This window comes from Hirundo rustica, chromosome 12 (genome assembly GCF_015227805.2).
Source record: "Hirundo rustica isolate bHirRus1 chromosome 12, bHirRus1.pri.v3, whole genome shotgun sequence".
Taxonomy (NCBI): Eukaryota; Metazoa; Chordata; class Aves; order Passeriformes; family Hirundinidae; genus Hirundo; species Hirundo rustica.
This window is the reverse complement of record NC_053461.1, coordinates 7,741,883-7,757,853: the sequence shown is the minus strand read 5'-3', so window position 1 is coordinate 7,757,853 and position 15,971 is coordinate 7,741,883. Positions and strand designations below refer to the sequence as shown.

The 15,971-nt window shown below is 44.1% G+C and overlaps 1 protein-coding gene across 2 annotated transcripts in view; it reads right to left on the bottom strand.

Annotated features, from left to right (window-relative positions):
- Positions 1 to 3,766: 3,766 nt before the first annotated feature.
- SLC6A1 (solute carrier family 6 member 1) overlaps positions 3,767 to 15,971 on the bottom strand; it is a 57,547-nt gene continuing 45,342 nt past the window's right edge. For both annotated transcript variants that reach the window (XM_040076372.2, XM_040076371.2), the window contains exons 10-15: positions 14,640 to 14,752; positions 11,921 to 12,052; positions 10,804 to 10,906; positions 9,755 to 9,855; positions 8,151 to 8,318; positions 3,767 to 6,243 (exon numbers count right to left, since the gene is read on the bottom strand). In XM_040076372.2, the coding sequence (XP_039932306.1) occupies positions 6,139 to 6,243; positions 8,151 to 8,318; positions 9,755 to 9,855; positions 10,804 to 10,906; positions 11,921 to 12,052; positions 14,640 to 14,752 (722 nt within the window). In that variant the 3' untranslated portion in view covers positions 3,767 to 6,138. The remainder of the gene's footprint in view (positions 6,244 to 8,150; positions 8,319 to 9,754; positions 9,856 to 10,803; positions 10,907 to 11,920; positions 12,053 to 14,639; positions 14,753 to 15,971) is intronic.

The following is a 15,971-nucleotide window of genomic DNA, read 5'->3' as shown; positions in this document are numbered from 1 at the left end:
ATTTCCCCTCAGCACCACTGGAGGAGTGAGGCAGAATGGTTTTTATTGCACATCCAAGCCTCAATGCCTAGGTTCGGAGTGGATCCTGACAGGCAAGTTCTGTCATGATACAGGAGGCTCCAAACAGGAGGAACCAGGCTGGGAAAGGTCACCCTCAGCCCCTCAGAGGGAGGCTGGATCTGGGGGAAATCAGCAGGAAAGGTCATGTGCTGCTGCTGTGTGACAGCTAGGAAAGAGCAGGTTAAAAAGCGCTGAGCTCCGTCACTTTTAGGCAAAGTTTGCTGCCTGCAGTGCAAGTTGGTGTTTCTCCCCAGTGTTTTGATTAATTATTTTGGTCATTCACTCAGCACAGTGTTTGCAGTGCAGTGCAATGAACTGAAACAACCTAGAAATAATTCCCTAACACAACCTGACGCTCTGGCTTATATTCAGAGAGAGATTTATTGTTTTGCTCACAGGGGATCTTCATCAAAGCGCTCCTCAGTCATCCCAGGGAAGCTGGTGCTGTTCCTGCAGGACCAATCAGCTTTTATACCCACCAGGTGATTTTCAGTGGCTTTCTGCTCGTGTGTTGGGACAGAATTTTTGCTGTCGGAGCTCTGGAGGAGCCCTGTGGGACCTGCCCAGTGGTTGAGCCTCGGCAGCAGGAGCTACAGCTGATTTTTGGGAATCAGGCCTGGAACAGCAGCTCCTCAGGCACAGCCAGGGCTGGGGGAACTGCTGTTTGTGGGGTCTGGTTAGGTTTTAACCAGAGTCACTGCCCTGCAGGAGCTGCAGTTAACTTTTGGTGACTTTCCATCCACTGGGAGCGCTGGGATGCTACGGCAGCTCTGTGTCTGCACATGGTGTGGCCAGTAAATGATAGTGCCAGTGGGGCCTAGGAAAGCTTTTCCTAGACTAAACCCAGCCTCCAAGGCTTCTTTTTTTATGTTAAACATTTTTAGACATTCCCAGGTTACTTTAGAATAATTATAAGGAGCAGGAACTGCATGATGTAAAGGAATGAGGCAGCGACTGGCTCCATTCAGTTTTATTCCCCTTCCAGCACTACTTGGGTTTCCAGTTTGGTAAAAATGCAGAGGGAGCTCCAGACTCCAACTGAACATGTATATTTCGGCTATTTTCTACCCTTTGTTACTTTGTTTGTGGCCACCTCTCAGCTGCTGATCCCCAAAGGCACGGCAGGCAGCTCTTGCAGCCTGACTAAAGCACCACTGCTGGCAAAGCACATTAATTTTTGTCCTGGTGACAGTGCCTGATCTGTCCTGTCCTTCTCTTAGGCACTGCTGGACACATTTAGCACCAGCATGTTCTTATGACTCACAAAATAACTCACAGGATTACTTCAGCCTGCTTGAGATTCCAAAATAATCACTCAGGTTTTGCCACTGAGTTCAGTGTGAGACCGTTCACGAACCTGGGGGGAAAAGTGGGATATGAAGGTGCAAAATCATGGAATCATGGAATCACTGGATGGTTTAGGTTGGAAAGGACCTTAAAGATCATCGCATGGGCAGGGACATCTTCCACTACCCCAGGGTGCTCCAAGCCCTGGCCTTGGACACTTCCAGAGATCCAGGAGCATCCACAGCTTCTCTGGGCACCCTGTGCCAGGGTTGGAATTCCTTCCCAATAGCCCACCCAACCCTGCCCTCTGTCAGTGTCATTCCCTGTGTCCTGTCACTCCAGGCTCTTGTAAATAGGCCAAAAATTCTCTCCCACCAACCCATACATTTTAAAAATAATGACAAATCCTGAATGAAAATGCTGGTGTGGTACGTGGTCAGAAGGAAGAACAAACCACAACACTACAACTCTAAAAGTTAACGGGATTTCCGTGAAAACAGAGGAAATTTGCCTATTCTACATCAGTTGTCAGCAGAAAGAGGTGTAATTATTGACTGGCCTCAAACTGTAAAGGCAGGAATGGGAAGTGGCAATACCCAGATCAGCTTCCTAAGAATAGCAGGCTGTGTGGAGGGATGAATATTTTGTTTCAATTTACCCCATTTGTGCTTCAATCTTTTTTTTTTTTTTTTTTTTTAATTTTTTTTAACTTCACAGGAAGAAGAGAGGAAGTCATTTAGATTACAGAAAAACCCCAGCATATGGGTAAATCCCTTCCTCCCACTTAGTTTTTCCTGGGTTTATTTTAAACACCCCGAGCGGAGCGAGAAGCTGGGAAATAAGAGTGAGGGGGGAGTAAAAAGAGCCTTTAGGATGTAAAGGCTGGTGCCTTCCTTCCTGATCAGTGAAAGCGGGTAATTGTGGTGCTTTGACAGTGTCAAGCAGGGGCTGGCCGCTCGGAGCTGATCCTTTCAAGTTTGCTGGGAGGGAGGGTTTGATGTTGCCCTGTTTGTCCATGGGTGTCTGTTGGTGCAGTGCAACTTCTCTTTCCTCTTCCTGGGTGTGGAGCAAATCCATCCTGGAGGGGAAGGGATCAAGAGGTGCATGTCCAAATGCTTTAGTGCAGCCCCTTTACGCCGCTGCCTGCCGGGTTGTGCCCATGGAGGGGTGTTGGCAGCAGGAGCTGCTGCCCTGTGCCATGGGATCACCCCGCCTTTGGGTTCCAGCCCTCGAGAATCAGCCAGTAGTGGGGGCTGAGCAGTTCTAATAGCTAATTGTAATTGGCTATTGTGGCCTGAGCAGGACAAAACAGAAATAATCAGGCTTAAAACAAACAAAAAACCCCCAAAAGCAACACAGTGTTATTTTAGAATAAGAGCACATGTAGCTGAACTAATAGATGAGCAAGGACATGGATTTCTCCCAGGGCATCCTGCAGTCCTGCAGGGGAGAAGTGACCTTATTTGCATTTTTCTTGTCGAATTGCTGTTGGGATTTCTGCAGCACAGCAAGAGCAAATTCCTCCAGGAGAGCATGGAAATATCACAGCACTAACGCAATATCCTCTGAGTAGCTTCCTGCTCCTCAGCCCCTGCTGCCCCCCTGCCCTCCCACCAACCCCCAGCCAGCAAGGACAGCCCTCAGCCTCTTCCTTTCCCATTTCCCTCTGTATTCCCAGAACTGCTGCTTCCCCTTTTCCAGAACAATCTGGGCCCTCCCCTCCCCACAGTGCCCTCGCTGCGCGCTTCTCCCGAAGGTCAGCACTTGGCAGTTGAAGTCTGCGATTCCAGACGCCTCTCTCAGGAGCATTTTCCATTCTAATCAGGTCCTCTAAATTGCTCAGGCTCTTCCCCAGCATGAAGTCCTGCTCCAATTTTGCAGGCAGATAATTAAATCCCAAGCCCAGGAGCGGCGTTGCAGCTGCGCCACAACTTCTTCTCCACATCCTCTCCACGTCTTCCTGCCCTGACAGGGTAGCTGAGACAGAAGCACGGAGCTGTTGGAACCATGGATCATCTGCCTGTGGAATATCCAGCACTGGGATGGCTCCAAAATCAGGGAGGTGCTGTGGCTCACACACCAAAGCAGCAGCAGAAGTGCAAACCCAAGGAACCATCCAAAACATTCCAAAATCCATGGTTTTTTCCCTTCTCCCAGAGCTCGGGTCTGCCATCTTCCCGCAGGAGAATTAAAGCAGCAGGATGCCAGGAAGGGCTATTAACTGTGACCCCTTAAGCTCCCTGTGTAATGTATGCACATACTAATTACATTGTAGGAATAGCATGGATTAATTATACACATCACAAATGGGATAACAGCGTTTTGGTATTTAAAGGATATTTTTATAGGAATGACACATTTGGAACTTGGAAATAGCACAGATTGGGTTTGTCCAATAAAAGACTGCAAAAATTCTGAATTTAATGTATAATATAACCTTTATTCTTTTTCCTCTAAACTCTTGGAAACTTACATAACAATCGTGCTTTAATTATGACACCGTTTATAGACATTTAAAATGCATCTTAATTTATAAATATTTTACATTTGGTCCATAGAACAGGTTGCAATTTACTAAATAATACTGTACTCTTTTAAACAGGCTCTGTATATATTTTTGAATATGCATATATTACATATATATTTTTATATAGAGATAGATTTGCTTGGTGTTGGATATTTCCTTATTGCAAAAAGCATATATGATCATACAATAATCTTTCTTTTTAAGGGCAAGTACTACAAAAAAGATACAGCTATTCACAGTTTACACACAGTAGTTCTACAACACTAGCTTGTGCTATGTGATAACGTTTGTACAGCTTTTTGCTAAAGAGCAGGTCTGTCAAACATCTGTCATAATTGTTTACAATCAAACATTAAATACTGCATTTTTCTTAGAACAACATGGGACTTGGTTACATTAAACAATAAAGAGAAAGTTGGAGATTTTTATCCTTAGTCTAATAAAATCCACAAGTATGATATATCATGTGTGATGTCTGCGTAGGATGTAGGGGTTCCTCTAAATCCCAAAGACTTACAGGACGTTTGCATCTCAGCTATGGCTGTTTAGGATGGAGCTTAGATCTTGTAGTATTTTACATTTGACCTAGGTATGAAACAGTTTAAAACCTACCCAACATACTCTGAGAGTTTAGGATGTAGTTTGAAATACATGTGTATTATATATATATTATTTCTACATAATGTGCTTGACATTCTGAGAATAATACCTTATTGCAAGAACATGTTTGTCACCTTCAGACAAGAACAACAAAAACCCAACATTCACAGGTAACATATTTTTTTGTTGTTTTTCACGTTGTAGTTCTACATAAATTGTGCTATCTAACATTGTACGGTGCACAAAAAAAGTTTTGCTGAAAAGCATGTTTTCATTGCACAGTTCTGTCACAGTCATTTACAATCAAACATCACCCTCCCAAAAAACAAAAACAAAAACAAAAACAAAAAACAACACCCCCCCCCCAAAACACCTCTGTGCCTGTCTTATAGCTGCCAAACGAGAATTGCCAACCGGGGCTCCTACTGCATTCCCCGCACAGGGAAAACTTCCAGGGGCTGGCCGGGCTCTCTGGCAGTGTGGCAAACGCTGGACAGAGCCCAGAGCGGGGTTGCATCAGGATCAAAGAGCTCGCCCTCGTGCCCTCAGCACCACCCAGCCCCTGGAAATGGGAATCCACTGCTCTCAAAGTGCTGGCCAGGTGGAGTTTGCAATTGGGAACTGGTAAAGTTCTGTGGCGGGGTTTCAACCGAGCCCGAAATTGGAACTCACAAGGAGAAGCTTCGATCTTTAAGCCGTTGTTTTGGTTTCTATTTTGGTGGCAATGCAATAGTAGTGGAGTGGTAACAGCACAATAGAAGCTCAGGGAATCTGAGCTTGAACGGCAAACACTTTGTATTTTACTCCTGGGAATCTTTTAGAGCTCTTGGCTATCACTTTGCTAAAAAAGTTAAAAGTCGTACTCATGCCTCTAACATTGATTCACAAAGATATCTTCTTTTTATAAGAAGCAAGATATGTATTTTTAAAGGAATTTATGACCGTGTTTGAAAGTCACCCTGAAAGGCTGAGCACAGCCAGTGTGTTTGGCTTGGGCTGCTCTGCCATGAACAACTCAATTTTTGCACTACGAATGCTTATAAAGGCTGTGCCTGCTGTTAATCGAAGGAAGAGTCTCCCCCTCCTCAAATAACCTCAGCTGGAACAAATTTTAAGGGCAGAATTTTGCACTGGAAATCACTTGTTTACAAAATACTCCGTTCTTTTTGTACAAAACAACTCCAAACTCAATTTTACTCCTGCAAAGTCAGAAATAACAGTCTTGGGATTCAGTGGTAAGAAACAGTGATCAACTACTAAAAATCAGCAGCACAAAACTTCAAATAGTCGTGCTAAAAGGTAGATTAAAAAGGTCTTGGCACATCAATATACAAATTCCAAGGTATGCAACTACCATTGTGAAAGGATAAAAACATTAACAGTCTGTGGATTGCCGGAGAACACAAAAACACTGTCAAACATCTGAGCTCGTGACGGCTGGATCTAACCCACGGTGATTCCCTCGGAGTGGAGATGACCTTGTTGCTTTTTTTCTTGGTTTTTTTCTCTTTTTGTTTCTTTTTTTTTTAATGTGTAATTTTTTATTTTTTTTTTTTTTTCCACTAGAGGTAGGTAATTATATTCTCAGACGTGAATTTGTGGTCATATTCAACCATATTTTTTGTTTTTCTGGAGGAGGAGCGGTACTCGGATGAGAGAGGCGTTTAGATGTAGGCTTCTTTGTTGGCAGAGTTGCTCTGTTGGGCCTGGTCCGGCCCATTCTCAGGGTGGGTGATGTCTTCACTTGGCTGAATCATCACCTGGATGCGCTGTTCAAAGGACGACAATAAATGTGAGGCAGCCAAAAAACTCTTTCTAACCTTACTCTAAACTTGCTTGCCTTTTTTTTTTTTTTAATTTTTCTTTTTTTTTTTTTTAATTTTTCTTTTTTTTCCCCCTCTAATATTTAAAGACAGTTCTTTACAGCTGCCTATCTTCCCAGGGACCAGCCACGAGCCATTTCCGCTAAACGGAGTTCCAGCTCTGTCCTGAATGTGGCACGAGGAGCTGAAAAACCCTGTGCCAAATGCTGGATGCCAACAAGGAGCTTTCCTGGGGAAAAGAAATGAGGAGAGGCTCTGCTGTGAGCCCAGGGGCTGCAGTGGGCAGCAGGGCTGGGCACCAGGGTGATGGGCATCTCCCCAGGAGAATGGAGAGTTCCTCCAAGGATAAAACAGCTGAAACATGCTTGCATTTTAGAGTGGTTTATTCCTATTCTGTCTTTCCCCATCCGTTTGTCCTCTGTTCTTTCAGCTTCTCTGCCCAGCTCATGTTTATCACGTTTATATCTCAAAAGAAATCCCAGTTTGGCTCCTCCCATCACTTAATAATCATTTGTCAATACTTTCAAAAAGGAGACCTTAACCCACGACAAGGCTGAGGTGAGGAACTTTTATGTGGTCTCACACAATGCTGCCGAAACAGCAGCTGCATTTTCAGCCAACAGTTCTCCTTTTGCGCCTAAAAGTTTCCGTAAGACCATGGGAAATCTATTCAAAGTGTAGGAGCTAAGAGCAGGCAGAGGGGAAACAAAAAAAAAATCAAAACCCAGATTTTTTTTGCAGTCTTCTTTGAAGCCTCACTGAGTCCTTCAAAATTTGCTGAAGACAAATATTTGGATCATGATAAGAGCATTTCGTGAGGCATCACTCGTCAATTCTGCTTAAGATCACCCAGCCCTCTGCAAAAATTGCTCTGTCAGCTGGTTTTAGAATATTCCAGAAATTCTGACAAATTCCTTCTGACAGTCTTTTGTTCCCTCAGTCATAGAGTGTTTCAGTGCTTGGGCTGGAGAACTGGCTCTGATATACAGGAGCAGCTGGAGAGGCAAAACTGAGGATCCACCCGGGTTAAAGAAAATGCGGTGTGGTGATTGCAGGTGGTTCCTGAGCAAGTGTGTGGGGCACTAATGTGGTCAATATTCCCCCTCCTTTAGCGGCACATCTCTGAGGACCTCAGATCTGAAATAAAACCTGACCGAAATAAAACCTGATTTAAATAAAACCTGACTGAAATAAAACCTGACTGAAAAAAAACCCTGACTCTCCTCCATGAGAAGTGTTACCTCCTTTTGAAAAACAGGATGAGCAACCAGGGAGAGGCTGAGGGCAATGAGAGAAAAGCCCCTAATGTTCTTCATGGAGTGACTGCTCACAGAAATCCCATAAATAAGGGGATATTTCCTGTCCTCCCTCCCAGCTGCAGCATAGCAGGGCAGGTGTGACCCAGAGCAGGTGAAATGCAGGAGCTCAAGCCTTGGAGGCCATCAAGGAGATGCAGAACAGGCTCACTGAGCATGCAGACCGAGAGCTGTGTGGATCAGTGCCTGATTTTGATTCCAGCTCCCCAGAGCATCCCCTGCCTTGATCCACGGCTGCATGCCTCATGTTAATCAGGACAAATTTCCATATTCTGCAAACTGTTGCTCTGTTTCCTAGGTGTGAGGAGCTGAAATGCCAAGTGTCTGCAGCTGCCAGAGCAGATATAAGGACCCTGTGGAACGTGGGGAACTGTGTTCAACAACAGATGGCTCAGACACTGTCTTGTCTTTCGGTCGGCGCTTTTGTGGGTTTTTAGCTCAAAGCAAAATAACTGGGGGGAAGTGGATAACAGAAAAGAGGTGCCCAGCAATCTTTGCTTGCACAGGTCCCAAGAGGGCTGGGACAGGCAGACTTACCTGTTTTAGGGAGCCTTTCAGGGTTAGGAACATGTATGCCATGTAGCCAGGTATCAGCACCATAGAGGACAGGGCCATGAACCAGCCAACCCCCTGGCCCCATTTTGGGAACACGTAACTCCCCATCGTCAGCGGGGTCATCTGCACTGCACTGAAGATGAACACTCCCTGCAAAAGCAGAAGGGGAGGTTTTGGGGTGAGATTCCCAGAGTGTTCTGGCTTCAGGAGTTTTTCTGGAGCTTTCCAAGATGCCTCTTACCAAAATGAGTGTTTCGTGTTAAGGCTGTATTTTGTATTTTCACACATAATCCTGCACCTCAGATAATCCAGGTGTGCTGCTGGTGCCAGTAAAGTCCTTGGATAACCTGCACAGGGCCAGAGGGAAGGGGGCTGCTGGGGGAAAGAGGGATCCTGGGAATACCTGTGGACACGTACGTAGTGCCACTGAGCAGCGGCACCCCGCCTTGCTTTTGGGATGTTCTCCAATGATGCCCTGCAGACCTGGCATTCCATAGGCTATTCCCAGGAAAAACTCCTGGCCTGGCCTGTCTCCACTGTCTAAACCAGCCAGGAAAAGCTGCTAAAGTGAACCAGGAGGGAGGGGGGCTGGTTCTGATCCCAGGCTGAGGCCTTGTGAGGGACAGATTCTCAGAGGAGGACGCAGAGGCAGATTTTTAACCCTGCTCTGAGCTGGGCTGGGCACCACATTCTGCTGAGGTCTTGACAAATCTGGCCAGTTTTACAATGTTGGGCATCTTCCTCCTGTGCCACTAAAATAAAATGTATTTCATACGCCTTCCTGAACATTTGTTTTTATGAAAATGAAACCTGCCTTGATCTGGGAAGGGATGACTCGAGGAACCCTCAACCTCAACACATTTCTGTGTGTCCTTAGTTCTCCTCATTTGCTTTTCTCTGGTCAAATGCTGGCTCATGTGTAATAGTGGATGCTTGATTAGTTTGTTACATTGCATATGCGTTCAGTGTATGTGCAGTAAATTTTATGTTTCTTTGTCCATGACTTCCCAAGGTACTGAATGGGATTAACTGGGTAAAGTCTGGAATCAGGAAAAGGCTGTCCTGTGGTTTTCAGTACAGGTTCCTTGCAGAGTTTGCCAGAAAACCCACAGCAATGTAGTATAAAATGATTAACATATGCCACAGAATCCCATGAGGGAAGAACACATAAGTTTAGAACCCTGCTCTGTCACCAGATGTGCCTGTGGAGGAATTCAGTTTACAGAATGTTGGTATTTTTGTGTATGTGAAAAATTTAGGTTTTAGATGGCTAAATTCTACTTTAGAATACCAAAACCAACCAAAAAAAAGGGCAGAATTTGTTCCTTACAGTTTTTTTTTCTTACTCTGCCAATCAACCTCTTTAGCATTTCCAGAGGTCTAATAAAAGTCTTGGCATCTCTTTTTGGGGCACAAGCTTCCTTTAACGACACTGCTTATTGCCTTCAACGGGATTGCTCAAATCCTCAAAAAAGGAGCAAGGGCAGAACTAATATGAACCTGTGGGGGTGGAAATGACAAGGCTGCAGCACCTAGGCCGCCTCATTTACATCCTTTCAACCAGAGAATAAAAGTTTGTTCCTTACTGCCACAATAATAGGAGTGAAAAAGGACCAGCAGAGTTTCCACCAGATGCAGGGTCTGTATCCCACCATCTCTTGGATGTTGTCATAAAATCTATTAACACCTGGATGTGGAAACAAGAAACAGCACAGAATCATATCAGGTGATGGAGTTGACTGGTTCTGAGAGACATTAACATAAATTGATTATATTTGGAAGCTCTACAAAGACCTCAAGATAACTTTTCCTCTGTCTGGATGGGGAAAGAAGTGTGCAAGCTCAAAAGCCCCAAAAATCACCTGTTCTCACTCTTCCCATCATAATTAATTAAATAGAGACTAGCAAACTTATTCCCGTGCAAAATGAAGAAACTGTACTTGGCAAGATCAGATGCAAGAAACAGCCTTGACTGATTCCAACTCTAGGTCATATTAGAGTGAGAAATTGCACACCATGCATGGGCAGGAATGGATCTGTAATCAGAGAGGCCCTCCTGCTGCTGCTGCTCTTCATCAGCTTCCCAAAGCTGTGTTTGTCACAAATTTATGGCCTTGGTTTCTTCATGGTCCAAACCTGGAGCTGATAATTTCAAGGTGTGGCTCAAGCCCTGTATGGACCCTCCACTTGAGCTCCTTGTTGAGTCCCTTCCACCTGAGAATATTCTGTGACTTCTGGGAAAATTTGGGGGTATTTTCCCATGTGCTGGGTTCACTGGCAGTGCCCCTCCCCCGTAAAATGCCCTTCCATCCTCCTCAGGCCCACTAAAATCCAGAAGGAATTCTCCATTTCTCCAGCTCCGGAGCAGCTGGAGTGCCTCGGTGATGATGGGAGCAGCTCCTCAGAGCAGCTGACACAGCCCTGAGGTCAAAAATCACTTCACAGCTCTCAGGCCTCTAGGTAGGGTGTTTAAAAGGCAGCAGCACATTCCAGAAGCCAGCTCTGAATTATATCCACAGAAACCAAGGCCACTTCCAGTTCCACCCCAGGACGTGCACGTTCAACCACAGATCAGAGGATGAATTATCCTGGGGGTGAGTAAAGCTTTGGGAAAAATTAGAAACAGGCTGTTTACCATAGCACCAGGATATCGAGATGCACTCAAAGAATACAAGGAACAAGAGACTCATTCCACTGGCAGAGTAGTAGTCAAAAAGCTTAAACACATAGATTCCACCCTGAAAAAGAAAAGGAAGTATTAGAAACAGAGCAAGGCTTCCAGCTTCAAAATGTAAGATACGAACTAACAGTGGTCGATAGGTTAGGGGCCTATTAGTGTCAATTACACAGGTTAAATTATTTTAAGGATTGAGGTGAATCCTGACAAAATTGAGATTGCTGCTGTTTAAGCTGCAAAGTTTAATTTCGCTTTTTGCTCTTTGTTTGATAATTTAATCATGATTTAATCATTAATTATTTCCCTAAAATAATTTGCAAAGTCAATCTCTCCAGCTGCCAGTTTTTGGACTACAAGAGTGTGGGTTTGTGCATTTTGCTGTCTCCTGAGCCCTGCAGGGGACAGCCAGGTATGCCTTGTTGGGGCTACCTAAAAACAGAGCCCAGACAGAACTAAGAGAATAAAAAGCTGTTCTATTTATTGAAGGGCCTTCAGGTCCATTGTGGGCAGACAAAGCCCCCCAGAGGCTGCACCCAAAAATGGACAATGGTCATGGGTTTCACACTTTGATCAGTTTGGTCCATTTGCACATTGGGGGTTCATCTCCTAATTACAGTTTCAGGTAATGAAGTCATTCACCCCAAGTTTATTGCCCCCAAGTCACTTTTGTTTCCATCTCTCAAGCCTGAGGCAGTGAGGTGTCCTGGATTGCCAGGCCTGGAGAGGAATTGTTGTGTGTGACCAGAATGGGAGAGCAGCAGCTCACACTGTGTGTGGAGTTTGGAGTTATACACTAAAGAACTGCAGGGTTACAAATAAATACAAAAAGCTATATATATAAAAGCTAAAATCCTAACATAAAAAAACCCCTAATATAAATAAATAAAATATAAATAAAAAATATCAAAGCTAACAACCTAAGACGTCAAAAGGACCACAGGGCATTCTACACTTAAACCGCCAAAACCCCTGGGTAGCACAAATCCCTGATAATTCCGTGTCTGGCAGTGATTCCTGGCTGGACTGGGGAAGGGAGAATGCTGATGCAGACCCAGAGCCCTCAGCCCAGCAGTACCTGAGTGATGTTGGACAGCCCTATCACGTAGGACACGATGCACACAACGGCAATGAAGAGCTCGCGGCGGTTGCGCAGCAGCTTGGGGAACTCATCCACCAGGGCTGTGATGAACCCTTCCACGGTGCAGAACTGCAAGGGAAAGGCACACAAAGCACAATCTGTTGGAACCCTGGGCGCTGAGAATTCCAGGCTTTCTGTGCTGCCAGGCACTGAGCCCCAAGCAAACACTGCATTGACCTGAGGCCATGGAGAAGGCTCCCAAAATTGAGTGACAGCACTGGGATTGTGGGTGTGGAGTTTGAATAGAAGTGTGCGATATCACAGGGTGGAAAACTCAGAGTTTAAGGGTTTAGAATACAGTAATATGCAGATAAAACAAGATGGAGGATTTAGGGCATAGGTTAAGTTCTTTCACCACCTTCTTCATGGGTTTGTGTGGTGTTTCGTAATTGGGTAGAAGAAAACTCATTAAGTACAATGGTTGTTTGGTTATGGGGTTAAAAGTCAAAATAATTTAGGTGTCATCTCATAATTGGACAATTTATGCTTAAAAGACCCTGGAAAGAGCTACAAAGCCATTTTTCACCTTGTTAGCTAGAACTCACAACTTGTGAGACTGTAACACAGATAAGAATTAATAAACATCAGAGTTCAAACACGAACGCCGTCTCTCGAGCATTTAATCCCGGCTCTAACATAAGAAAAGAAGATAAGAAACCCACAACAATCCAGAGCCCTGCCATGGCAGAATGGAGTTTGGGGGAGAAGTTTGTAATTGGACCCTTCGCTGGCCTTAGGCTGCAGCTGTCCAACGAGAAGTGAAAATTCACTTGACGGCAGTGGAAGCTCTGCTCCTGAATATCCTTGTTTCTGTCGAAAGAGATCTGTGCAAAAAGATTTCCAGCTCAAGGAACACTCAAAATTCTAAGCTATGAACTGTTGCTTTCGCTCTGTGAACAGCAACAGCTCTTTCTTTGGAATAAAGATGATAAATCTACAGTTGAGGGCTTTGATCCCACAACACTAAAAGATAAACTTTTTTATGTGATTTACTCACATACAAGAAAGCCAACACACAGGGAAAGTCTAACCAGGCTATTGCTTCATGCAGAAGATTAAAGATTCTCACATGATTTTCATATGTAATAAATCGAATATTCCTTTTGTCCCCAGAAAACATTTTTGTTGAGGCCATGTTCTCCAAATGGAAATCATGGCCACACTCCAGGATCCTTCTGTGTGGATATATTCATATAAATATTATCATTATGGTGGCTGAAACAGTGAAAACCAGAAGGTAAGTAAAGTTTTATTCATTTTCACCAGAGCAAGTAGAATTCCACCAATGGTTACAGCTCCTGTAAATTACAGTGTCAGAAATGTTTCAGTGACAGACAGAAAATGCAGAAAGCATGACAGCCTGTAGATATATATTCTTTTTATTAATATTAGACCGCTTTCCTCAGCTGTTAGTTGCCTAGAGACAAGTGCTTTCAAGAATATTTTTGACCAAATTAATTTCACAGCAGTTTCCCCCCGGATTGAGCAATGGGTTTTAATGTCAAGCCTGAAGCTCACTGAAAAACAAAGAAAGTGTAAATTTTCAACTTTCTTTCATCTCCCAGGATAAAGTACCCTCTTGGTTGTTTTGTGTTCACAAGCTGAAGCCAGCTTTATAGAAAATGATGGCTTTTCTCTCCTGAAAGGCTGGTGCAGCGCTAAGGCAGTAAATCCCACATTCCTTTACATGCTGGGAGGGCTGTAGGAACTGGGAAGTGCTGGTCTGCCAACTGCAGCTGAGTGCAAGTAAATTAACACATCTGCCTGGGATTGGTCTCATAAACAGGATCCAACAGTTCAGCAGCCAGGGGGCACTTCCCTGACCTCCAAGTATTCCTTGTCAAATGAGGCAGGGTGCCCCCCTGAGTGCTGCTAGTGGGGTTGTTCTCTGTATTAAAATTAGCACTGATTAACAAAAGGTTTTGTTGGGCATAGTTATTTTTAAAGGGTTTTCTCTTGTGCTGTGAGCTTTTTTATTTATGTCACAATCAATCATTTCCAACAATTCCATGTCTCAATTATTTAACAGTTTAATCTAGACAGAGAATATCTTGGATTTGCAAAACCTCCTCATTCATTTCCAGTTGTCAGATACCACCCAGAGCTTAGGTAAGGCCTGAACCAACAAATTTATGATTCTTTCCCTTGGGAAGTGATTTCAGAGCACATCAAAACACAAAATATCCTCAGTAACCATCCCATTACCCACTGAATTGACTCCAGATATTAAAATGAAACGTGTGTTGCATCTTTCTGCTCCAGTGGTGAGTTCTGGAGCTGCCTTTAAGAAATACTTTTGGTCTCTAAATCTTGTAAAACATATCCCAGTGTCTCCTACATAGCTGAACGTTGTCCAGGCATTTTTGATACTGTGATTTAACAGGGAATATTTCAAAGGTAAGCCCCTTTTTGCCCAAAGAATATTTTTTCTGCCCATTTTTCACATTTTTCCAACAGTTCATAAAAGAGCAGAAGTGTTTAGAGTCAGTTTTTTTACTCAGTCTTTCCTCAGTGCCCCCTATTTTTTATCTGATTATTCCAGGGACCATCCTGCCCCACTTCTGGCTGGCAGTGGGGACCACAGGGTGAGCCCAACCTCGTCCCCCCCAGTGGCAGAAAAATCTGTATTTTTCATTTGTTTTCACCCCAGTTTTACCTGACTGTCAATGCCGAGCATGAGCAGCATGGAGAAGAAGAGTATTGCCCACAAAGGGGAGATGGGCAACTGTGTCACTGCCTCTGGGTAAGCCAGAAATGCCAGTCCAGGGCCTGGGGGGAGAAACAGGAGATGAAACATCAGCGAGAGGGGCTGGGATTCTCTGCTCCTGCTAAGCTTTATTTGCCTGGCTCTGGATGCAGCCCCTGAGCAGGGATTTCAGCTGTTCAGTGTTCGCTGGCCATGGGGGCATTGCAAGGACCTGGTTTTTAAAAATGAACCAGCCAAAACCATAAAAAAACCAAACAAAAAACCCCCAACCCCCCCCAAACGCAACCAACCAGAATACTGAATGCAGTTCAGAAGCTGCTCCTGAGAGACCCCTTGGCACAGCCAAGGCAGGAATGTTATCCTTGGCTAGGGTTACATCTTCAGGCACTGCTCAGCTCTCTCTCCCCTCAAGCAGTTTTTGGCAGCTGCAGTCTCCTTCTTTGCACCGTTCAGAAGAGAAACAGAGACAGCTCAGAGAAGACACTTTCCAGCATTTCCAGCATTCCCATTTGCTGCTCCATTCCATTCACTCTCTCAAAATACACCTTTTAATAAACTATGTAGTTGTGGACAACCAAACTTTTTAATTTTTCTTCTTGCTAACTGCTGATGTGTTGGAAGGAGAATATAAATTCCTGTTTAAAAGGAGTTATTTTGTCCTCATGGCATAGCTGGAGGTCAGGGTCAGAGGGAAAACTAGGAATTTAATGAACACAGAAATAAAGCTTGTGTGCTTCACCTAAGGAGTGTCTCTGATTTTTCAGTTTCCATTAAAAGTCTGTCAGTGACGAGTGCATGGTCACAGCTCCCAAACCAGTGGAGCAAGGGTGGCATCAGCACTTGGGTTGTCAAAGCCTGATAAGGATTTTGAAGCAATTCATTGCTAACAAGAGCAGATATGGTTGGAAAGCAGTTCAGAAAGCATTCCAAACAGCAGTGCCAAAAGCAAAATAAACTTCAGATTAATATGCTAATTTTATTGTTTCGCATTCCACAGAAATGCAGCTACACCTTTTAATAATATTTTTTGTTTTATAAGGCTATATAAAAGATGGCAAAAGAACCTCTCATGATGGCAAAATCTGGCACCAGCCACTGAGCTTTCTAGGAGAAATAGAAGCTTTAATTAAAGGGTCAAATCTTTAAATATCCTTTGCAATTAGTGCTCATGGGCAACTTTCAGAAGTCTGTTATCAAATGTACTTACTATGATGTAAAAATATTGTCATGTTTGCAGGTGTAGCCTTTATATAACTCTATCTGTGTCAAAGATATAAATCC